The sequence below is a fragment of the Fusarium sambucinum genome, chromosome I, assembly GCF_050947815.1.
Source record: "Fusarium sambucinum isolate potato_lamoka chromosome I, whole genome shotgun sequence".
NCBI lineage: Eukaryota > Fungi > Ascomycota > Sordariomycetes > Hypocreales > Nectriaceae > Fusarium > Fusarium sambucinum.
Window position 1 is genome coordinate 5,251,479 of NC_139294.1, and position 22,559 is coordinate 5,274,037.

The 22,559-nt window shown below is 49.0% G+C and overlaps 10 protein-coding genes across 10 annotated transcripts; 5 read left to right on the forward strand and 5 right to left on the reverse strand.

Annotated features, from left to right (window-relative positions):
- Positions 1–248: 248 nt before the first annotated feature.
- FSST1_004399 (dolichyl-phosphate-mannose-protein mannosyltransferase PMT2) lies at positions 249–2,680 on the reverse strand (the record flags this gene model as incomplete). Its single annotated transcript, XM_083230569.1, has 5 exons — positions 249–892; positions 942–1,701; positions 1,752–2,304; positions 2,358–2,488; positions 2,543–2,680. 5 exons carry the CDS (start codon positions 2,678–2,680, stop codon positions 249–251), a joined length of 2,226 nt encoding a protein of 741 aa, XP_083087829.1.
- Positions 2,681–4,774: 2,094 nt separating this feature from the next.
- On the forward strand, positions 4,775–6,681 carry FSST1_004400 (RING finger and CHY zinc finger domain-containing protein; the record flags this gene model as incomplete). Its single annotated transcript, XM_083230570.1, has 2 exons — positions 4,775–5,815; positions 5,866–6,681. The coding sequence occupies 2 exons, from the start codon at positions 4,775–4,777 to the stop codon at positions 6,679–6,681; spliced, it is 1,857 nt and encodes a 618-aa protein (XP_083087830.1).
- A 416-nt stretch (positions 6,682–7,097) lies between these two features.
- On the reverse strand, positions 7,098–7,444 carry FSST1_004401 (mitotic-spindle organizing protein 1; the record flags this gene model as incomplete). The annotated part of the gene is made up of 3 exons (XM_083230572.1): positions 7,098–7,169; positions 7,232–7,309; positions 7,373–7,444. The coding sequence occupies 3 exons, from the start codon at positions 7,442–7,444 to the stop codon at positions 7,098–7,100; spliced, it is 222 nt and encodes a 73-aa protein (XP_083087831.1).
- A 401-nt stretch (positions 7,445–7,845) lies between these two features.
- On the reverse strand, positions 7,846–8,674 carry FSST1_004402 (chromosome segregation protein Spc25-domain-containing protein; the record flags this gene model as incomplete). The annotated part of the gene is made up of 2 exons (XM_083230573.1): positions 7,846–8,393; positions 8,449–8,674. The coding sequence occupies 2 exons, from the start codon at positions 8,672–8,674 to the stop codon at positions 7,846–7,848; spliced, it is 774 nt and encodes a 257-aa protein (XP_083087832.1).
- A 466-nt stretch (positions 8,675–9,140) lies between these two features.
- Positions 9,141–12,284, forward strand: FSST1_004403 (RNA polymerase I-specific transcription initiation factor RRN6-like protein; the record flags this gene model as incomplete). Its single annotated transcript, XM_083230574.1, has 2 exons — positions 9,141–9,264; positions 9,322–12,284. 2 exons carry the CDS (start codon positions 9,141–9,143, stop codon positions 12,282–12,284), a joined length of 3,087 nt encoding a protein of 1,028 aa, XP_083087833.1.
- Positions 12,285–12,757: 473 nt separating this feature from the next.
- On the forward strand, positions 12,758–13,486 carry FSST1_004404 (PITH domain-containing protein; the record flags this gene model as incomplete). Its single annotated transcript, XM_083230575.1, has 2 exons — positions 12,758–13,011; positions 13,063–13,486. The coding sequence occupies 2 exons, from the start codon at positions 12,758–12,760 to the stop codon at positions 13,484–13,486; spliced, it is 678 nt and encodes a 225-aa protein (XP_083087834.1).
- Positions 13,487–13,842: 356 nt separating this feature from the next.
- Positions 13,843–14,844, forward strand: FSST1_004405 (large ribosomal subunit protein uL3; the record flags this gene model as incomplete). Its single annotated transcript, XM_083230576.1, has 1 exon — positions 13,843–14,844. The coding sequence occupies one exon, from the start codon at positions 13,843–13,845 to the stop codon at positions 14,842–14,844; it is 1,002 nt and encodes a 333-aa protein (XP_083087835.1).
- A 195-nt stretch (positions 14,845–15,039) lies between these two features.
- FSST1_004406 (cytochrome oxidase complex assembly protein 1-domain-containing protein) lies at positions 15,040–15,743 on the reverse strand (the record flags this gene model as incomplete). The annotated part of the gene is made up of 2 exons (XM_083230577.1): positions 15,040–15,524; positions 15,578–15,743. The coding sequence occupies 2 exons, from the start codon at positions 15,741–15,743 to the stop codon at positions 15,040–15,042; spliced, it is 651 nt and encodes a 216-aa protein (XP_083087836.1).
- Positions 15,744–16,078: 335 nt separating this feature from the next.
- On the forward strand, positions 16,079–16,853 carry FSST1_004407 (uncharacterized protein; the record flags this gene model as incomplete). The annotated part of the gene is made up of 2 exons (XM_083230578.1): positions 16,079–16,178; positions 16,231–16,853. 2 exons carry the CDS (start codon positions 16,079–16,081, stop codon positions 16,851–16,853), a joined length of 723 nt encoding a protein of 240 aa, XP_083087837.1.
- Positions 16,854–17,006: 153 nt separating this feature from the next.
- FSST1_004408 (uncharacterized protein) lies at positions 17,007–20,774 on the reverse strand (the record flags this gene model as incomplete). The annotated part of the gene is made up of 6 exons (XM_083230579.1): positions 17,007–17,189; positions 17,250–19,886; positions 19,949–19,999; positions 20,065–20,187; positions 20,626–20,706; positions 20,760–20,774. 6 exons carry the CDS (start codon positions 20,772–20,774, stop codon positions 17,007–17,009), a joined length of 3,090 nt encoding a protein of 1,029 aa, XP_083087838.1.
- Between the last annotated feature and the right edge of the window lie 1,785 nt (positions 20,775–22,559).

Genomic DNA, 22,559 nt, shown 5'->3' on the forward strand with positions numbered 1-22,559 from the left:
CATTTCGTAGCTGTGTTATCTCTTCCGACTTTGTTTCGTCTTTTCTTTTCTCCATGCTTCGCTTTGCCAACCGGCCCATGCGAGTTATCCTTTCCATGAACCCCCCAATTCTATATCCTTGCAAACATTCCCGAAACTGAATAATACAAACAGGCCTACATGGTGGTCCATAAGGCATCTGCCTAGATCACATACAATATGCAATCGAGAAGAAGCGATTGCTCAAACGAACAGAAATGATTCATCCCTTAATCGGTGACTCGCCAGTTGTCGAACCACTTCATGTACTTGTACTCCTTGTGGGGGCCAGTCATACCCCAGCAAATAGGGATAAAGTAGATGTAGAGGCCGATGATAACGGTGTACAGGACGCCGTAAACAATTGACTTGATGGTGTTGTTGCGGTTGCGTGTGAACCAATCAATAAGGAAACCAAAGTTGAGGATGGCGAAGTAAAGAGCAGGGTAGTAGTGGTGCACGTAAGTAACACGAGCCATGATAACAAAAGGAAGGTAGTGCAAGAACCAACCAGCCAGAGGGTACAAGGCTGCGTAGTGGATGTGGTCGATCTCCTTCTCAGAGAGGTCGTTAGCGCCTCGCTGCCATCGAAGGATGTACCAAACAATGACCAGGCCAGCAACACCAAGAGAGGCGGTAGAACCCCAGTAGATGAGAGGGTTGCCGAGAAGGAAGTACTTGACGATGTCATCACCCCAACCGCACATTCGAAGACCAACGTGGAGGAAAGGCCACTGCCACCACTTGGAAGCAAGATCGTCTTGCTTGTCAGGATCGGGAACCAGAGCGTTGTTGGAGGTCATCATAGCGACGTTCAGATGGACAAAGTCGTGGAAGAAAGGAGACTTGTAAACACCAGCCTCGGCAGGAGGAACTATATGGAATTAGCATACATCAACAGCTTCATCACAATAAAAACTTACGCTTGTCGTTCCAGTGAGCCTCAACATTCCAGTGGGTGTAGGTGTCGCGAGGGTTGTTCTCCTTTGTGCAAGTAACCTCGATCTGCTTGAAACCCCACTGGGGCAGGTTCACGTTACCAGCTCGGAGATAACAGCCAAGAACCTCATGCTTGAGACGGAAAGCGGTGGTGAGAGTGCGGATCTTGCTGCGGTCACGAGAGGCAGTGTCACGGATAACCTCAACCTTCCAGTGATCCTTTTCGTCACCAACAGTCAGATTACCGTAACTGGAAACCTCCTTGTGGCCTCGTGAGATGGGAGCAGCAATGTCGTGAGAGTGCAGGTTGCGGCCAGTCTGAGCATGGATAAGTCGAATAACAGAGTTATCGCCAATGAATCGGAGATCGCCCTCGGGGCTGTAATCCTCCTCCCGACGGTTAGGGTAAAAGAACCAGTCGTTGTTGGTGTCCTTGTGGTGGTAGCAAGTAACTTGCTGCTGCTTGGAACCCTCAGGGTAAGTCTGGACGTGAGAGTGAAGAAGGCCACCGCCATAACCCATGTTCTTGATGGTTGCGCGGGAACCAATTGCGATTTCCAGAGGGCTGTCCTTTCCGACCTGGGTACCCTTGAGGTTAGCTTGGAAAAGGGAGCTCATCTGAGCGTCACCAGGGCCACTGCGGTCGAGGATGGCGAAGTGCAGGGCGAAAGACAGGAGGTAGATCAGGAAAGGAATAACGATAAGACCGACAACACGGGTGACAACGTGCGCACCAAGAGTTGTCTAAGGGTTGTTAGCGATAGAGAGAACAGACGGATTAAGAAAAAACTTACAACAGGCATCTTGGTGTCACCAAACTTTCGCCAGAGGTCCTCGATGGTGTAGAGACCCACGAGAGCAGTAACGAAGAGACCGACAAGCTTGACACTGCAGACACAACCAATGCTGAGACCAGTCATGAACAGCCAGAAGAACCACTCGGGGTCGAAGCTGTTGTTGCGTTGGTTGTGGAACTTGGACCAGCAGAACACAGTGGCCACAGTACCGCAGAGAAGCATAGAATCAAGCAGAATAAATCGGCTGATGGTGGTATAGGAGTTCTCGCAAAGAACCATGAGAGTCACAAGCCAGACAGCAGGACGTCGAAGCTTGAGCTCGCGAGCAGTGAAGTAGGCCAGAGGAATACAGAGAATACCGAAAGCGGCGTTGAAGATACGCATGATGGTATAATTGACTTCGGCGGGGTATTTCTCGCCAGACTTGAATTCGAAGGTTCCGTTATAGCCAGCGAGGACTCCGGAGAGACCAACGAGCATCTTGCCGAGAGGAGGGTGAACATCGAAGTAATACTCATGCTTGATATAGTAAGAACCGAACTTGCCGAAACTGCAGGACGTTAACACGAGTTTCCAAGATGTGGGGAAGTCAATCCGACATACTGAGCTTCGTCCCATGTCACAATGTTGCTGATACCAATCTTGTATAGTCGAGTGAAAAGAGCCAGGAGTGTAAAGATCAGAGGGGCAATGACGACCTCCCATCGATCGAGGGTCTGAAGGAACGAAGGCTCCTACGTGGCAGTTAGTATTGACAAAACTCAATTCGTTTGTGGTGGTAATAATACCTTCTTAACGAGCTTCTTGTTATCCTCGGGCTGAGGAGTTGGAGGCTGCAAGTTGACTTGTCCAGCAACGGGACGCTGTCTAAGACCATCGCCCAGATCAGCGCCTGAGGCGACGGCGGCCCTGTCGGCGGCGGCCATGATTGATTATCGTATATGATGTCGGCTCGAGGTCGAGGTCGTGGTCGTGGTCGTGGTGTTTGTAGAAAGGATGTAAGATGGAAACCAAAAGGGGTGTGGTTGGCGAAGCTCGCTGAGAGGGAGAGGGAAAAAGATTGGACGAGCTGTCGAGACTCAAGGGAGGAACACCAGCTTCAACCAAGGAGCTGTTGCCAATTCGGAGAGGGGAACGCCTGATTGGCAAAAATCTGTGAATTAAAAAAAACAACACAGATTAGAAAAACGAATAGGAGTCAGAAAAAAAAAAGAGACAAAAAGAAGATCTTGAACCAAAGGAACTGGCGTTTGGTGGTTCTAAGAATATTGCTACACGAACGACTGTCTGTCCCCTGAAATGCCACATATGCTCTACTGATCACGCTAAACAGCTGCTCCCGTACATTCTTCCCCGTGGCGTCAGCTACGGGCCAGTCGATAACACCCCACTTCAGCCTAGCCCAAGCCCAGGCCCTTCAGCTCCCATGTCCGCTTTCGATAGCGGCGTTGCACCAAATGTTTTAGGGGCAATCACCAGCAAGGATCGTTCCAGTAAACAGTGGCATCTGCTGTGAGCTGCATCCGTTCAACGAGATGTACCCATCGTGGGCAAAAAACTTCATCGAAAACCGAGGTCGCGTGGCCCAATGGCAAGGCGTCTGACTACGAATCAGAAGATTCTGGGTTCGATCCCCAGCGTGATCATTTCTTTTTGCCTTTTCTCGATCTCTTTTGGTTATGAAGTTAGTTGTTGTTTCAGGTTCGCCAATGTTTCCACTGTACTATCAATGTTCCGGAAAGCAGCCATGTAAGTATTAAGTCGAGTCGTGAACACAAGCCGGCATCATGGACAGAGTAGGTACTTAGTACCTAAGATTGGATCACATTCAGACATCATTATATTAACAGAACCAATTTTCAACGCAGCCACACAACCCCATGGCTACTGGGCACTATCCATGATGTTTCTCCTTGTTTGCGTATGTTGTTGACGACAAAGACACATGCCAAAGTCTGAAAGTCATGGACCCACGGGTTTCGGCATGTATAACCGCGAAACCGGATCTCCGGGTACGTGACGTTTTTTTGGGCATATTAGATAAAATCCGTTTACTTTTACCAGTATTGCTTGTATCACAATGCTGCACAATATTGGTATTACCCTTTCCTAAGTTACGAATAATCTATCAAGCTTAGACTTATTAAAGGGGATATATACCGGCAATGGTCTGGCCTCGTAAAAGACCCTGCTCATATGCGCCGTACTCGTACAGCTGGCTCAAGCGATCACTTGAATCTTGACCGCCAATTTCGATAGATATTCTCATTTTAGGTTTGTTTTTCTCTGTTCCATGGTGCTGTATGTCGTTCAGTTTCCCCACCAATGTCACTCTATATCCGAATCCTCGACTGATTCAGGTTGCGACAACATGCGGTTTTGATCGCTCCCGTAATCGGAGCTAGGAAACTTAGTGGCTTTACTGCAAACAATGTGAATTTCACATTGAGTTTGTTTGACCGTATTTGAGTCTATTGCAAGTGCAATAACCTCTCTTTATTATCATCATATGACCTTGGGAACTATTGTTACTCCAGCACAGTCACATGCAAAAAGCGGTCCCATTCACTCCCACTTTCGCCTCCCCCTTCTCAGCATCACTCCGCTATCCGGGAAACTCCACTACATCAATGTCACTGGCGACAAAATCGCCTTATGTCATCCACTCAAGCCGTCTTCAAAGCTCAAGCTAGACCAGAGACGCCGATAGACTCTCTGCTTTCTCCAGTCTCTCGTCATCCCGAGGTGTTAGACCCCGTGTGTGCCGTTACTCCTCTTTGGTTCCAATATTACGACAGCTTGACTCTGACATTCTCAGGTTACCTCTTCATTCACTGTCGTTCCTACCCTCCGTTTGGCTGTACTGTATCAACTCCGGCGCAATCATCAATACGTATACTTTAGTGCGCCCGTACAGTATCGCTACCTACTATCTATCGGACCTGATTGCCGCTCAGGCCCTCCCCTCTCTTGATTTAACCTTTTAAGCCTCCGGTGCTACTTACCTACCTGCCTGCTTGATGTCTTCCCTCGTCTCCGACTTTCTTATCAATCCTGTCCTGCGCCAAGCTCGTCGATTCTCCGAAATCTCACGATCTACCTTCATTGGCAATGGGGGCGACTCGATCGAACATGCCGACGCAGTAAGCGATTCTAGTCACGCTGATAGTCCTGTCTCTTCGCCTGTATCTATATCCGTACCCAACCCGGCACCCGTGCCGATCGTTGACTCTCCCCTCACTCGACCCCTCAGCGTCTCGACCTTAGAAACAAGAGTTGAAGAACCCGAGCCAGTGCCAACCATGTCTCAAGATTCACCCCCGCGCGACCATATCGGAATAGCTTTGAGCCCGCTCAGCTCCCGTCGAATTCCGGAAGACGATGGCATGCGAGAGTTGCGCTCTCGTATACATATAATCAATGACAAGGATATACCTCAGTCTGAAAAGGCGAGGTTAATCCACGATGTTCTGTTGGAAGGATATACGTCTTCAAAGGCCGTTCCCATTGTCAAAAAGATTCTTGAGAATGGCGGCAACTTAGACCAACCACTCTCGCAATCTCCCATGTCACCAGCGTCACGCCCGTCCATGTTCTGGCAGAACCAACCCGAGGAAGAGATATTCACCCTGACAGAAGAGGATAAAACCCCGACATTTGTACCAGTGAAGCCGCCGAAGCGACATGGCAGTGAGACGCCAGTGGAGCCGTTTGATGTGCTACAAGAATCGGAGCAGCCTCTTGGATGCCAACACTATGAACGGAACGTCAAGCTCCAATGCTTTACCTGCAAAAAATGGTACACGTGCCGTTTCTGTCACGATGCGAACGAGGACCATAATCTCATTCGTACAGAGACCAAAAATATGCTCTGTATGCTTTGCACAACACCGCAGAAGGCTTCGGATATGTGCATTAAGTGCGGTGAACTATCCGCTTATTACTATTGTGATATCTGCCATTTGTGGGAAAACCGCCAAAGCAAGCCCATCTATCATTGTAACGACTGTGGCATTTGCCGTCGAGGCATGGGTCTTGGCAAGGACTTTTTTCATTGCAAGGTGAGAAGGCAGCTATGGCCTGTATAATACCGATTACTGACGCTGATTAGACTTGTCGTGCATGTATTTCTACCTCGATTGAGGGCTCCCACAAGTGTATTGAGCGGTCAACGGAATGTGACTGTCCTATCTGCGGCGAATACCTCTTTACTTCTCCACGGCCTGTAGTCTTCATGCCTTGTGGTCATAGTATCCATAAGAAGTGCTATGAACAACACATGAAAGTATCATACAAATGTCCGATTTGCAACAAGAGCCTTACGAATATGGAAAGCCAGTTCCGGAATCTGGATGTCGCCATCCAGACTCAGCCGATGCCACCAGAGTTCCGGGATACCACCGCCGTTATATTATGTAACGACTGTTCTGGAAGAAGCACAGTTAGGTATCACTGGTTAGGTCTAAAATGTTCCATATGTCGGTCGTATAATACAGTGGAACTGAATATCATCGGGGGTGACCGGTCGACAGCACAACCATCTATGAACGACGAGGGGCAGCCCGTGGTGGAAAGTGGACGAGAACCTTCCGGTTCAATCAGCGGCAACCGAGGGGTCGCAGTAGGAAATAGGCGAAGGCATTCATCTCATGCGGCTGAGACCCAATTTCGTGCGCCTGACAGAGTCGCAAGATCGGTATCACCCGGCAATTTGGGCTTTGATTCCATCATGTCGCATCTGCCACCTAACGAAGAAGACGAGGATGACATTTTAGGGCTCTGGAGAAGCCGAAACCGTGCCAACGCGTCGGATAATGACGAGGATTCTGAGCTGGACGACCTCAGCGATGCACTGTCTGATGCTGAAGAAGAGGATGATGATGATGAAGACGACGATAACGATATCGTTCTTTTTGGACATCGATAAGTGTTCCTTTGCATCACAAATTGATGCTATCACACGACTATGCAACCGGATTGGGTTGAATTTCTGCAAGGCGTTTTGGGGGAATGGGTGCATCAACCTGGGCGAGAGATACCAGTTGGAGACCGCTTGACTACGTGTTTATGAGGGGACATGGAACAGGTGGCTTGCATCTTGGGCGCTCAGTTTTTTTTTGGTGATCTCCGTGTTTGAAATTGGATCCAACGGGTAGCATGGCTTTTTGTATACATAAATGTGGATGAATTCTGTACCAAACTCCCTATTCAGACCGATCGTGACTTTGTCTGTGACTACAAAGTGAAATGCAATATCTCGTGAACGCCTGCCGTAACCGTGTTTCCATGTGTCTCGTGTCCAGCTGTTGTCGAAACTATTTCAAGTCCATAACCTTGAGCGCATCAGCGCCTTCTCGCTGCAGCGGCAGGCTGTTCTAGCCGCTGTCCCTCTTGTCTGAGTTCCTTGATAACTTGCTGTATGCGCACGACGCTCATTAATATAAACTGCGATCTCATCGAGTACAATCATAACATACCGCCAAAGCCTCTGGGTTCACACCGCGCTCAATCATAGAGATGCAGATAGACAGAGTGCGACGATCAAGATGGCAGTTCTGTAATAGCACAAGTTAGCGGTCGACAATAACAATGGTTGTATAATGAGAAAGCTATCGTACTAGAATTGTAGATATCTCATGAAGAATATCCACAGCCTGTTGCGCGGCAGCGTGTTTATCGGGTTCGGGCATGATGGCGGTTGACTGTAGTTTGATATGGAGTGTGAAAGAGAGGGAAGTGGAGGTGGAGATTTACATTCCAGACGATCATGGCGGGGAGACGCGGACGCGTGCATATCATGAAACATTTACTATAAAAATCGTGACTTGTACAAAAGAAAACACTTTAGATAGAAGCCTACACATTCCTAGATAAGGCACGGCCTGGGATGGATTTTAACGATATCTTTCAGTGTGTCGACTCTTCATTCATTGCTGTGTATATATTGGCAATTCTGCTGACCTATGATATATTATGGCCAAGTAAATAATAAATGATATGCAAAATAATGTCAGATTTGGGTATAATTATCGTCTATAAAGCATTATCGCACATAAACGGTCATAACAGCATAATTCAATCGTCAAGTTCTTCAAGACTTCATCGCCTCCACAAACAACTCCCTCATTCCCTTGAGTAAAACCACCAACTCCCTCGTTTCATTGAGCTTATCAAGAACCCTTTCAACCTTTTCTCTCTCAATCTTGGGTCGACAGTGCTTCACATCGTAGTCACGCGAGCTAGTCACTAGTTCAAACCAAGCTTCACGCTCCCAATCCTTCTCGTCGACGTGCGTATACACAAATTTGAGTCGGTCGTCATGGCCGGCGCCCTCGATCTTAAGACATAGGTTGGTGATCCAAAAGTCCAGCTCGGGTACATTGAAGCGCGATTGGGATTGTTGATGCTGAGCGTACTCGCGCTGAGCTGCAAGTCGGGCATCGATCTCGGCTTGTGTCTGGGCAATTTCCGCCTTGAGGCTATCGCGGGTGGAAAGATGGTTGTCTCGCTGAGAGGCGAGGGAGTCGATGGCACTCTCCATTTCGCGGGTCTCGGCTTCTTCCTTCTCGATTGTCTGCTGGTGCGTTGCGGTCTTGGTCTGAACGATTTCGATATCTCGCTTTTTCATACGTTGATCCTCTGTGCAACGGTTAGCAGTTATTCGATGCGCTGTAGGAAAGTTAGAGGGTTATACCTTGAAGCTCAGCAACATTCATGCGAAACTGGTTTCGCTCATCCAGTACCCGTTTACGACCCTCTTCTATGAAGGCATCGAACCGGGCCGTAAACTTTGTCATGCGATCGCGGAGGTCATCAAAACCAAAGTTGATATTGGGTAACTGGTTTGCGACAGAGGGGCCGACAGGTGGCATGCTCTGTCGCATACTGGCTGAAAAGGAGGAACGGAAGTCGGTAGCCATTGTGAGTGATTCGAATAACGATAAACAGTTTGGGGAGATTCGTTTGTCGCAAAAAGAGTGTAGTCTTGGTTATGCGAATCGGACATTAATGTAATGCATGTGTTTGGTTGTATTTACACCATGAAATTCCGTTGCTCGGTCGACTACCAAAGTGTGGCGCAAACCATGGCACCGCCACGTGGGGCCGTCGAAAGCTTCAATTCATATCGCATCGCGTAATGCAGAACAGACTCTCGTCCCAGAATTCACTTTTACTCACCGCTATCGCTGTCATATTTATGTTTGTCTGCCTGCGCTCCCGTCACTTTTCTCCCCCTTGTATATGTGAATTAGGATGCCTTTTTAGTGCTCCAAATACAATAAACTCCCGCTCGAGAATCTCTTGCGCCTATACCAGTCCATCTCGCGATGAAGAAAGGAATATCGACCAAATTTTTAACACATTGGAAATCGATACTCGGACCAAATGGCTGAGACAAGACGACTCACGGACCTGATTCACGGTCACGTAGGAAGTCTTACTTATTTACCTCCAGAAAAGGCGACAACTCAAGTTGGTACTTTTCATACCAGTCGCATTACATCTGAAGGTGAGTTTTCAGAACAACCACTTGCGCCCATCCAAAATATTGACCAAGTCTTTTCAGCACCGCACTTCAAAGTGATTGGGTCTTCAGCACAGCTGTATCCGCCTTCAAAGTCTCCATCCCCAGAAGTCTCTTCCAATCTTTGGCAGGAACGGAGAATTCAGAAACGATGGCTTCTTCAGGCTCATCCCGAAGCCTTCATGGGCAATTCAGCCGTCTCTACGTTACTGGAAGAGAACATGAACCGCTACTCTAGGGTCGAGGGGGAAATCAGCGATCGACCCCTGCTTTCCATCGGCCAGATGACGAATGTGTCTGATCAGTGGAGAGTTGCAGGATCACCGATGCTCGCAGCTGCTACAGGAGAATCGGGAGAACTACTAAGACTGTCCCGAGTTGATCAGTCAAAGTGGCAGTGGGGTGCTGACAAGCATACGACACTTCAGCCCTCTGTGATTGACCCCGATGATCCCGAGGAAGAGGCCATTTGGGCCAGTGATGGCCTGCCGATTTCTCAAGTTAAATTCGCAACCAGCATGTCACGATACGATGCCATCCGCTGGCTCATTGTTCAGAAGCAGACTTCGACCACTATTCTCAACCCGGAGTATCACAAAATCCCAGTGGCCCAGTCATCTACGGCGGCCGACCTCAACATTCAGCATCCCCGACTATCACGAATTGATCCCAACCCAATCATGACCATCTCACATAAGATGACCGGCGGTAATGCGCAGATGGATGTTGCTTTCAACCCGAATTCAAAAGGCCAATCGCCTCAGATTGCCATCATCGACGAGTGCGGATATTGGTCCATATGGAACATCCTAGGAGGCAGGCCAAGAACACGACTATCGTCTTGTAAGTTCGGACATATTTCAGACGGGCTGTTGGACGAAACTCCTTCCACGACAGAGCATAAAGCAGAAAAGCACGGGATCCTTTTTGTTGGTGCTGCCGAAGTGGACAGTTTCTGGGAGGATGAATCGCAGAATGCCGACGAGTTTGAAGAGTCGGCAAAGCGGTCAAGTCATTTGTTGATATGGAACAGAGAAAAGTACGAAGTGATCGATCTTGAATCACACATAGCTCTGCCACAGCTATCACTTTTAGCTCGTCCAAAGTCCAAGCCTGACGCTGTTCTTGATATCAGGATCAGCCCCGCAAACCAAAATCACATATTCGTCTTGACTATGCGGACCCTTTACTGGATTGACTTGTTTGCGACGAGAAGAGAAGAGGACTCGCTATCGAAAAAACCGACAATTTTGATTTCTTGCCCCCGACTGCTGGACAGAGAGGCGCTGCGTATGACGACCTGCCTCACTACCGAAGGCAAACAACAGGCCGTTATGGTGTTTGTCTTTTCTCCAACCCACAGACAGCTTGAAACATATTGGTTTGGACATTCAAAGCAGACTGGCCTTCCATACTGGCATCGCGATGTTTTAAGTCTACCTAATGAGGGCAATGCTGTTCAAGGAGATATACAGTCACTAGAGATCCACCCAGCCAAGCTCAGTCAAGATGGAAAGCCCTCATCTGGCCCAGGGGCTGATTATTATCGTGGAGGTGTTCAATTCTATCAAGGGAGCATCTTGAGCAAGGATCTGGGTGTACAATATTGTATTTGTGTTTCGGTCAAGGACCGCAAAATGCAAATTACCCTACCCACTGGACGTCTCGTGCGGTCCAAGACAGACCAAGCGCAGCAGCGATGGAGGAAAAAACGCAAGCAATTTCTTCGACATATGGGCAACGCGTTTGTACTTCCAGATGGCATGACTGACAATATCAATGAGGTCGTAAAGCGCCACAGTAGATCCAACGAAACGGATACCATGAAGAATGGGGCATCTGCAATCTTAGGGCCTGTACACCTCAAACTAGATTTCATGTGCCAACATCTCCAGCGAACTCTTATTGCTATCTCCGAGAGCGTTCACGACATTCCTCCGGCCCTTCTTTATGCTATTCAGGAGAACATTGCAGAGGGCACGACGGAAGGACGGCTCTCTCTGAAGACTTGGAAAGAGATCGGCGACCAAACGGGGACCATGGATCTTTCCAGTTACAACAAAGCCGAGCTCCCGGACATACTGGACTTGTTCTTGGGCGATGATGGGCAAACAGTGGTAACACAGCTGGGAAGACAAACTTCGGAGGAGTGGATCCGAGAACTTGTCAGTTTGTCACATCTCAACCAAACGTATGTCGACCTCTGGCTTGACCCTGTAGAAGGGAGGTTATCTGAAAAAGAAGAGGAAATGAGGAGAGGTTGGATAGCAGATTTGGCCAAGGACATGTTTCTAGCAACAGCTGGTGTTATGGTTCAAGATATGCCTCTTCTAGGGACGGCAAGCCATGGGGGAGACGAGCGACCACAGCCTACATCGAGTGCGATACGGATCAGGTCATCCCAAACATTGGATGGTGACATCCCTTCCTCGCCTCCCAGCACGACATCGAATATCACCAGCGATGCAGCAATCAGGCGATTGCAGCTTCTCGCACCCTCGTTACAGTTGGACAAGATGGAAACTGCCAAACAGTCAAGTGTTCTGTCACGCTGGCCAACCGAGCGTGGTGTCACCACAGATGACTACATTTCTAGCGTTGCTATTGCCAGCGATAGAAAGTTTGAGGATGCAAGGTCACGACTGCAGAGGATGGAAAACAAGCGAAAGGCACATGCAGAAAAGTACAGACTGCCGCCAACTATGCGACAGGGCGGTGAATCCACACCCAAAGCCAAGAAGTCGTCGCAAATCCGGACAGGAGGACTCGGTGCACCACCACGATCTTCTCAAATGCGTCCCCAAAGAGAAGATCCTGCAGAGCTGCCGCCTATGCCAGCTCCACCAACGCCTGCGCAGTTTATGTCGAGCCAGCAGGGAATGCCCAGCTCATCTCAGAGCCAAGGCATGTTCGGGCCTGCGATTGCCATGAGCCAGCCGGTATCAGGTATTTTCGGGGATAGGAAGAAGGCCAAAAAGCCCAAGAGGAAGAGCGGATTTAGATAGATCAACGCAAACAGCCCATCCATTATTGGGGTTTGGACTAAACTCATTGCCGCTATATATCAAATCTCTAGTTGCTATCATATAATCGTAATACTGGAAAACATAGCTCAATTGATAGATATGATTTTGAAATGTCCGACTTTGCCTTTTGTTGCTGTGGTTCTACGTAATTTTCAAAGCCAAAATCAAACCTTGTCCCTCACTCATAATACAATAGTAGTAACTTTGTTATCAGGCAAAGAAAAGTGCTGTGAGACGTGCTGTTTGATGTTTGTTCATGATATGGACCCAATCGCTGTGGTAGGAAGGACCCAGTGCTAAAACGTCATTGTACTCGCTATTGGATGAGTTCACTTGACTTACAAGTTACATCAACTCAACTTTCACCCACGACTTGAAGCTGAATCATCAAGTCTATAAACCTTGACATTTTTCGAGAAGTACACGTTTACAATAAACCACAGCTACAAATCATGTCTCACTGCCACGACGAACACTCCGGCCACGGCCATGGTCACGACCATCATGAACACGATCACTCAGACGACATCACCCCCGCCGTGCAGTTTTCACTCTACAGTCAAATCAACTTTGATCACATCGTGACCCTTAACGAAGCCAATCGCGATGTTGGGCAACAAATCGTCAAGAAGACCTGGCAGGAAAGACTGAGCACTGAGCCTGAGCTGGCGAGTGATGTCGATGAGCAACTTCTCATGACAGTACCGTAAGTGCAGGTTCTTAACGTCATACTGTATATCTTACTGACTTGTACAAGCTTCACTGCCCAGATCAAACTTCACTCAATCCTCATCCGCACATCCCCCTCCACCTCTGCGCCCAAGACCCTGCATCTCTTCATCAACCGTGATGACCTCGACTTTACCGCCGCTGAGGAATTGGACCCCGTGCAAACTCTCGAACTGTCTCAAACAAGCGACCTACAAGAGATTCCTGTAAAGCGAGCGCTATTCGGCAAGGTGCAGCAGCTAGTGCTTTTCTTTGCTGACAATTTTGGTGATGGCGATGAAGATGTCACACGCATTTCTTACATCGGTTTCAAAGGAGAATGGACGCAACTCGGAAGAGCGCCCGCAAACATCATCTACGAGGCTGCTGCTAACCCGGGTGATCATAAACTTAAGGGTACAAATTTGAACCAGATGGGAAGTGGGATTGGAGGTAGGGGGCCTGGAATGTAGAGATGAAGCAGACACTTGAGTCACAAACCACCATCAAATTAAAATTGGTATACATAAAGAAGATCATTAATGGAAAACAATGATCAATGTCTTCTTCAAAAGAATAATATGATCAAATTTTATTAAATCGCTGTGACTTGCACCAGTCGTTCTCATTCATGGCATTATAGTGCTCAATCGTGCTAGCCGGGAATTCTCCGGGCCTTGCAAAAGCTATCCAGTATCTCGACTTGGCCCAAAATCTTTCACCACAATCAACCGATCCAACGCCATCCGATCGGCCACCTTAGTACCCCAACCCACGGCGGCATCAATTCCCTTCTCGACAATTGTCGATCTCGCCGCCAGCAAACAAAATGCCTCCCCGACTGCCAATTCGCCTGGCCCTTCCCCGGCCATGCGCCGTCGCCGCCCGCCCTCTCCTCCTCCCGCTCACAGCCACTCGAGGTGTAAAGAACGGGTGGACCACGGCTCCTCCTCGTAACAAGCACAAGCGATTCAACCAGCCTTCTTCTGGCCTTCCTGCACTCACCAGCGGTCCCGCTGCTGCTCTTAAGCGAAGAGAGAACACTACGCCTCTACGATCTGGAGTTCTCGGTGTTAAGAAGGGCATGACGAGTATGTTTGTTGGAAAGACTCGTGTGCCTTGCACTGTTCTGCAGCTCGATCAGGTCCAGGTCATCGCCAACAAGACTCGAGAGAAGAACGGTTACTGGGCTGTGCAGATTGGTCAGGGTGCGCGTGACGGTCGAAACGTTACCAGCCCATTGCTGGGTTACTACGAGGCCAAGGGCATTGCACCCAAGGCTGAGCTCGCCGAGTTCAAGGTCCGAGACAAGGATGGTCTGCTGCCCGTCGGTGTTCAGATTCTGCCCGATTGGTTCAAGAAGGGCCAGTATGTCGACGTTAAGGGCCGATCGCGGGGTATGGGTTTCGCTGGTGGTATGAAGCGCCACGGCTTCTCCGGTCAGGAAGCTTCCCACGGTAACTCCAAGAACCACCGAACAATCGGTACAACAGGTCCTTCGCAGGGCAGTGGTAGTCGAGTCATGCCCGGCAAGAAGATGCCTGGTCGCATGGGTAACGAGTTCGTAACGGTACAGAACCTCAAGGTCATGATGGTGGACAACGAATTGGGAATTGTATTGGTTGGTGGACCCATTGCTGGTCCCAAGGGCCGCGTCGTCCGTATCCAGGACTCCAAGAAGCGAAAGGCTCCTCCCCAGCCTCATCGTGAGGCTGCTCTCAAGACCCTTATAGAGCGACACCCTGATCACGAGGCGAAACTCCAGGCGGCACGGGAGAAGCATCTCCAACTGAAGAACAAGAGAGAAGAGGCACAGCTAAGAGATCAATGATTGAACCATGGAATGTATGGGACGTTTTGTACTACGTATGACAAAAGGGGGGAGATCATAAGCGGGCTTTTTGTATTATACACACACCATCTACTACTGTACAGATTCGACTACAACCGGAGTACCCAGGGTTATCAAATTCATTTTTACAATAATGCCTTCCTCACATGCTCGCCATGGGTGTCCCACTATGCCTCACTTGTATTCCACTTGCTTTCGGAATCCTCTTGTAGCAGCATCTTCCTCTAGCGGAGGCAGGTCATCCCCTCCACCACCAACAAGCGCCCTGAAAGGATCGCCGCTATCCAAAAGATCCAGCCTCGTTCCGTCCTGCATAGTGAGACTCCATTCTGTGGTCGAGAAGAATCCCTTGCTGGTAGGTCGGTTGCTGGCAAAGCGCATAACGCCCTCGCCCTTTGTGCCGCGCACAGAGAACCAGATATCGATGCGGCCGTGCAACTGGTTCATCTCGCCATGGATCCAAGGGATCTGATGTCGGAAGTAGATCTCGTCTCCGAGAAGAGCTCGAGCCTCGGAATTGGTTCGCAGGGCGTAAAGAGTCGATGAGATGACGGGTGATGACATCTTTTGGTAGTTGAAGATGGCGACAGAGGAAGCGGCCACAATGAGGAGGAAGATGGGGAATGTGCGGCGCCAGCGGAATGTCACATCAGAGATGTCTATAGAAAATTAGCACAAATCCTTTGCTTATTTACACATTAATTGCTCGTACCTGGGAGTTCTCTGTCCGCCCTCCTCGACATCATGGGCCCATCACCAGGCTTGGGCGCGGGAGTTAACCATCTTTTTTGACCAGGTCTCAATGTGACGGTCCTGGTTTTTAGGACAGCCGCAAGTCTCCTACGGACAAGCCGAGGAAGCGCTAGTTGTTGCGACATGTTGATTTCGCTGTAGATTTCTCGTGATCGAATCAATCAATCCTAATGGTGGTCGATCAGCTGAGGCTCGATTCAATTGGATTGGCATCGGCCAAATTTTACTGCCGGTCGCCGACACTCGATGTTCTCGAAAGAGAAGGTGGGGCAATGGCCCGTCTCATCTCTTGTGGCGTTATGACGCTGAGCCTCACTTCAAACCCGTGAACATTGTGTCCTTGTGACGACGACGTCTTATACCACAAATAGTGTTCTTTCTTCGACAGTAGTCGTGTCATTCTTCCACTATTTGTATCTTTTTATTCTACAAGATACTTCTCACTCTAATCATCATCGTGATGCCAAATCAGCATGGTACTACCGCCCGTTTGAGGCGTACATTTCACTATCCAGAGGAGGACTCTACAGATTCACAACCAGAAGCTCTTGATGAACAAGGTAAAGTGTCGTGAGCACAGCATACTTCGATCAAAGCTAACATAAATTCCAGAGCAAGAGGACTTCATCAATCAACTGGCCACCGAGAATGCTGCCCGTGATGTTCAGTTCCGTCGCTTCCTTCTGGCCATTCCCCTACTCGCCACCATCCCCTACCTTCCAGCTATCATAAACCCCCCTACAGCAATGCTAGCTCTTCTCAGTCTGACATCTCTGTTCTCAACGGCATACTTACTACATCACCAACCGCCCGCATCTTCGGGAATTCCTTTTCTTGATAACTGGGCACGGCCCAAAACTCCGCGACCCACACGCCCACCATCGCTGTCAACAAGAGACTCTTCCGGTGTCTTTGACGACGACGATGAGGACGAGGTAGACGATGTGCCTTATGTTCCTCGTGGCCGACCACGACAGCGCAGGAGCTCGTTCAGCTATGTTGAGACGCGGTCGCCGCTTGAAACTTACCTGCCTTTCCTCAACATAGGTCTAGGTGTTGTTTTGATTTTGATGGCTTGGGTAATAGGCAGAACAAAAAGCGATGCCGTGTGGCCCGGAATGGGGTACTTGCCATTGGTGGTCTATGCGATTATTTTGATTTCAAAAATGGTCATGGGCAGTGTTGACCCCGAAAAGGAGCTGGCGACGCTCAAGTATGATTACAAGGGCGCTTAACGATCCTCTACTTATTAACTCGCTTTAAATTGCATACACAGTTACTGTGGTAATTCTATCATTTTTGTGGTTTACTTTACTTCCTTTTCTCTTCTCTATGTCCAAACCAGGCCATCGCAGTCGTTACATGGGCATGTCTCATTATAACCCCATCTACATGTCTATCGAATCGTTGAAACGCAGAATGCCGTGGCTCTTCAAAACTCCGTCAACACCCTTGGGTGGTCGCGGGAAAGGATCTGTCATAGGGCTTGCGTTGGGTGAGTCTGACGATTTGTCCGTCACCAATGCCAATCCATGAGACTTGATAGCATCTACAAGGGCCGGTACCATTTCCTGTTGTTGGTCAGCCTTGGCTCGTGAACAGATTATCAATATTAGCGAGTTCAAACATACCAATAACGGGGAATAACATATCAGTCCCATAAAGTTGTTGCTCTGGGCAATTCGCACGACCTCCTTGATCGAGGCGCTTCGCCTTCCGCTGCTCAACGCTACGTCGTTACCTCCTGAGTTCTCCTCTCGACCCAGGTCGTTGCACAAGAAGACAGGGAAGTTCGGCTGTTTCCAATTCAATGCTGTGCACAACCGAGGGCTGTAGCTGCTGAAGACGATCGACCGCACAATATCAGGAGACTGCGCGCGTTGTGTTCGGGCATGTTCAAATACAATATTGAGGATTGAATCAACAAAAATGTTGGCATCCAACGCAGGCCCAAGAGAAAATACTTTTTCTTCTTCCGATGTAGGATACAGGACCTGAAGGTTGACGTGCATGCCGGGGTTGAGAAGTGCAAGGGCTTCTTGAAGCGTCACGCCAGCAGTAGCCAGAATGTGGTATACCTCAGCGATGCTCTCAGATGATTTGTTTATCAAACTGGGCAAATCTGCCCGACTGTTGCTCCTGATGGTCATGGAACCGAACTGTTCCAGTGTCAATCGACAGACAGGAATATCAAGACCAGCGCAGGTTATGGTCCATCGAGGCCAAAGTACGGGAACGCCATCGCTTGTGTATTGAACAAAGAGTCGCACATAGTCGCCAGAAAGGCTCGAGCCTGTGACAATAGCGCTCGTCGGTTGGTTGAATTGACTGGTAGCTTTCCAGTATGTCTCGAAGTCGGTAATCTCCAAGGGCTTGCCCTGGAACGGCTTGATGACCTGCACCGTGAAGCTTATTTGGCCAATGGCACGAAGACGGGGGTCGAATAGAGGCAGGCAACACACAGAAGTGCCCTGCAGCCCCTTGAAGATACTCGACAGAGCAACTGTCTTGGCGATAACCTTTGCACCATAGGTAGGGAACACGTCGATATCCAGGCTGAAAGTTTCCAAGTTGTCGACCTGGAAGGAAACAATTCGGGTGTCTTCTTGGAAAGGCAAGATAATATTCTTGGGTATAAGATCCGAAACTTTGGAAGAAATGGTGAGACGAGCGGCAGGGTACTTGCCGTCTTGGAAGAAAACAAGAGGTTGCTCATCCACATCCCCGAACGAGATTTGGACGACAGTCTTGGTGTCGAGGAAATTGTGACCATATCTGCGTAATGGTATAATCGGGGGAGGAAGCTCGAGCTCGGGGATCGCATCAGGGTCAAGTGACATGGGCAGTGGTGCAGTACTTGAATCCATAGGGCCCAAGGCAGGCTGCACCATAAAGGGGCTGGCTCGCGGGCGTGTGTTGAAAGGGGTTAGCAGTTTCATACATGCAAGATGTCCCTCCCAAGCAGCGTAATACATTGCAGGAAGATCCTTTTCATCCACAATATTGGCGTCAACTCCAACCTTCAGAAGTGCTTGAAGACAGTCGACGTTTCCTTCACTTGCAGAATGGACCAAAGGTGTCCATCCATACAACTTGTCAATTTGGTCCAAATCAGCGCCAAATTCCTTGAGAAGAAGAAGGAGTTCCGATGTTTGGCCTGCCCTTGCTACAAGATGCTGGGGATATAGGCCTTCAGCATCAGGCAAGATATTGGCCCCGTGCTTCAGGAGCATTTCAACAACAGCGACAGAGCCATGTTCGCAAGCGAGGTTGAGTGGTACGTGATCAGCGTCAGAAACCGGGTCAATGCGTGCGGATCTAGCAAGGAGAAGTTCGATACAATTGAGATGACAGTGGATGATAGAATGGATCAAGGGGGTGAAGTTATCGTGGTCTGTAAGATCGATCGTGCGTTGGTTTGCTAAACAGTTGTCAGCCCAAGTAATTTGATGGGTGATATCATCTTTCAACTTACCATCAAGAAGGACCTTCAGCATCTCCAACCTCCCGTGAAGGCTAGCATAATGCAGAGGGACTCGACCATAGACATCCGTCCTATCCACAACGACATTGACGGACAACCCCCATTCCAAAACATAGTGCTTCCCATAGATGGCGGCCTGGTGCAAGCAATTCCTCTCGTTGATGTCATCGTAAGAGTGGAGATCAACGAGACCTGTGTCCAGGAGGACTCGTAGAGACTCTTGCGGGGCTTCGGATATAGCTGCCAAGAAGGTGCGTGTGATCCTCTCCATCAACGAGCTATCACCATCGACAGCCTCGTTTGCAGAGCGCATCCGTAGGAGAAGATCCTTCAACGATTCAAGATTTCCTGTGATGACAGTGTCGAGAAGCAATGTATCGGCGTCTCCCTCATCAGTACCAACGAAGTGCTGCGATGTTACGACATGCCCAGACTGGAAATTGACCTGTATGCCGTCTGACCAAGCACCGAGTTCCTGTAAACTCGTGGTGGCTTGGTCAGACAGTTCGCTTATGACTGTTGCATTGAAGAAAGGTTGAACCTCGACAGCCCTTGATAGGTATAGCTCCTTAGTCTTGGATTTCGAGGTCTTATCCCACTTCTTCAAGATCTTAGAAAAGGCGGTGCCATTGATCTCAACAAACTGCTGCAGCTTGTTCAAGTCTGTAGCGAACTGTTGGAAGCCTTCCTCGAGGGTTGTGAATTTGGCAGAGCGCCTGGAGATGCCTTGACGGGACTGCAATACCTTCTTCTTGTCTAGGAGTGTCTTGAGGCGAATTTTGAGCTGCTGTATGTGAGATAGTGATATCGATGACGGGAGGGCTTTGAAGCGGATGTGTCACGAACCTCGGCCTCTTTTTGCATGTAAAATGCATTGACCTTGTCGAGTTCTCGTTCCTGTTTATCGTTTAGCAGCCATACCAGGATGTTCATGGCGGAAGCGTAACAACAGACGGACTTACCAGTTGGAAGAAGAAGGTCGCCTTGTTGGCTTGAAGAGCGGCCTGGGAGTCCACGGGGGTGGCTGAGCGGAGAACATCGTTTTGTGAGGTTAGGGTAGGGGTCGCAGACAGCTTCTTGATGAGCTATACATCAGTGTGTTAGTGTAAGTTGAGCCAAGCAATTGCCATATCAGATGTTGGAAGCAATTGAAGAAACGTGCTTGAAAACAGTAGAAAGAATGGATAAACAGGGAATTGCTTCTCATCAGCCACTGTTACACACAACGTGATACTTCCTGCCGTGACGAGATCGGCATCAGTGACTAAAGCAGGGCAGAGAGTCGGAGAAGTTGGGCCTAGAACGGCAAGTAGGGTAAGGGTAAGGCACGAAGATGAACGAAACAATTTTAGCAGACCGGGCTGAACAATATAATCCAGACCGAGCAACGCAACTGGAATAGGGAAAATGATGTAGTGGACCAGGCGCTATGGGAGATGACAGCGGAGACGGCAGACGGGAGACGGGGGTTTCTCGGTGGCGGGAAGGGAAAGGTTGCCGGAGTGGAAATGGCAAGGGCATACCTTTTTCAGGGCCTTGTAGTTGACAAAGCTGGCAGCATATTCGGGCACCTCGAGCTGACGTTTCTGGATCTGCTTGCCAAACTTCCTAGAAGAGAGCGTGAGCAAAGTTGTGTACTCGGGGTGTATGCTATGACCAGAGAGTAGTCCATTATTTGTAACGAGCTTCCAGCTAAGAGTGGATTCCCGAGGAGTTGCTGAACCACTGTGGGCTGAGCGAACTCCAAAGATAGAACAAGGTCAAGGACGTATATAACTTACATGTTGCGGCGTGTGCGCCCTCGGGGGCTACTGGCGACTTAGAGAAGAGCAGGCAAGGAACGAGTAAGTAAGAAAAGTGGTTACTGCCGGTTCCCTGTTTGGAGGGGAGATGATGAGCGAGTATGTGTGGCTGAAGATATGCGAGTCTCAGTGTCAGTTACAGTGTCTGCGTGGTATCTTTGTGTGTCTTTTGTACGTGTGTGCAGCAGTGCGTGTTGGGGGAGGGGATAGGTAGATAGCGTTATAGGGTCCAGCAGCGGAGACATGACCAGGGAAAGGCGAAGGAAAGTAAAGCAAGGAATGGGTCTCAGAAATGCTCCATAGAGATCAGCAAACCCGAAGGTCAAGTCATGGCGAGAACAGCTGAGTCCGAGTCGTAGAGCCAGGTTTGATCGAAGCAGGGTGGAGTTGCGTGTATCCTCTTCTTCACAACAATCACAACCACTTTCTTCCAAGTTATTCCGCTTGTCTTTTCCTCTCCGACACAAGCTCGTGATATAAAGAGTCAGACGATAAACGCCCGGTTTCTCAGGGTCTCGCTCGACCCGTCACCGACAGCCCGGTTCCTTCACAGACAACCTGCGAGATCGACTCCTGGAGGGCACGTGGGGGGGGTAGCATAACCAGCATCTATGCTCTTGACTCCAGTCCAGTCAAAGGCAAAGGGCGTGAGATTTGCATGGCTAGCCAGGGAAAAATGAAGGGTTTCAAATAATTCATTCTTGACCTGACGTATGACATCCAAATACATGCAGGTATACTCAAGCAAGGGTCCAGTGTAGATTGAAGGAATTGACAGGTATGATTCGATTGGATGTTGAAGATCATCACTCACCAAAAAAGCCGAGGCACTTGTTCTCAAGCAGTCAAACAATGCAATATAAAGCACAGACCGACAATATGAGAACAAAATATAAAGCAGTCTCCTCGACCGAAATACGCCGGGTAAAGAGTCCAGACCTGTTAAGACCTTTGTCGAGTCGAGGCGAAATTGGCCGAGTTTGAGTTACTTGAATTGAGAAGAGATGAGTCTGGCTAAGATTGTGTTGAGTCGAGTCGAGTTGAGTTGACGTGACGTGGATCTGGAGGCGTTGTCGAAAACGGCAACAGCAACGATCTCTTTTTTTTTTTGGTCAAACGGAATTTCGCAGCATTACAATAGGTAAGTGCCTTTGTAGATACTTAAGAGTCTAAAAAAGAACACAAACGAAACAATGGTGCTCGGTTTTTTCTCTCTTAATTAGTATGACAGGAAGTCATGACAGGAAGTCAAAAACCTCAGGTGCCCCTCTGGATAGGTAGGTAACTAGGGGCCTTTTTTAGCAGGTAACGTTAGGTAAAGGTACCTAAGTGCGGTGGACGTCCACTTTGACGCTCTCAAACTCAGCCCGGTGGCTCTTTCCCATCTACTAACGAGACGGTCAACGGCGAATGGTAGTCGAAAAGAAGCGGGGACAGCCAATGATAGGTCGAGCTCATGAATAATATACTTGGATCATACCAATTGACATATAAATTGAAGCAATAATTGGCCTCGTGCTCTTGAATTGTACCCCCTTTTCCCCTCCTCCTTCTCCTCTTTCTTTGACGACTTGATCACGGTTCTCTCACTGTGACCTCCATAGTCCCACGACGTCGCGAACAATGGTGGGGCAATTAAGAGGCTCGAGCCGGCG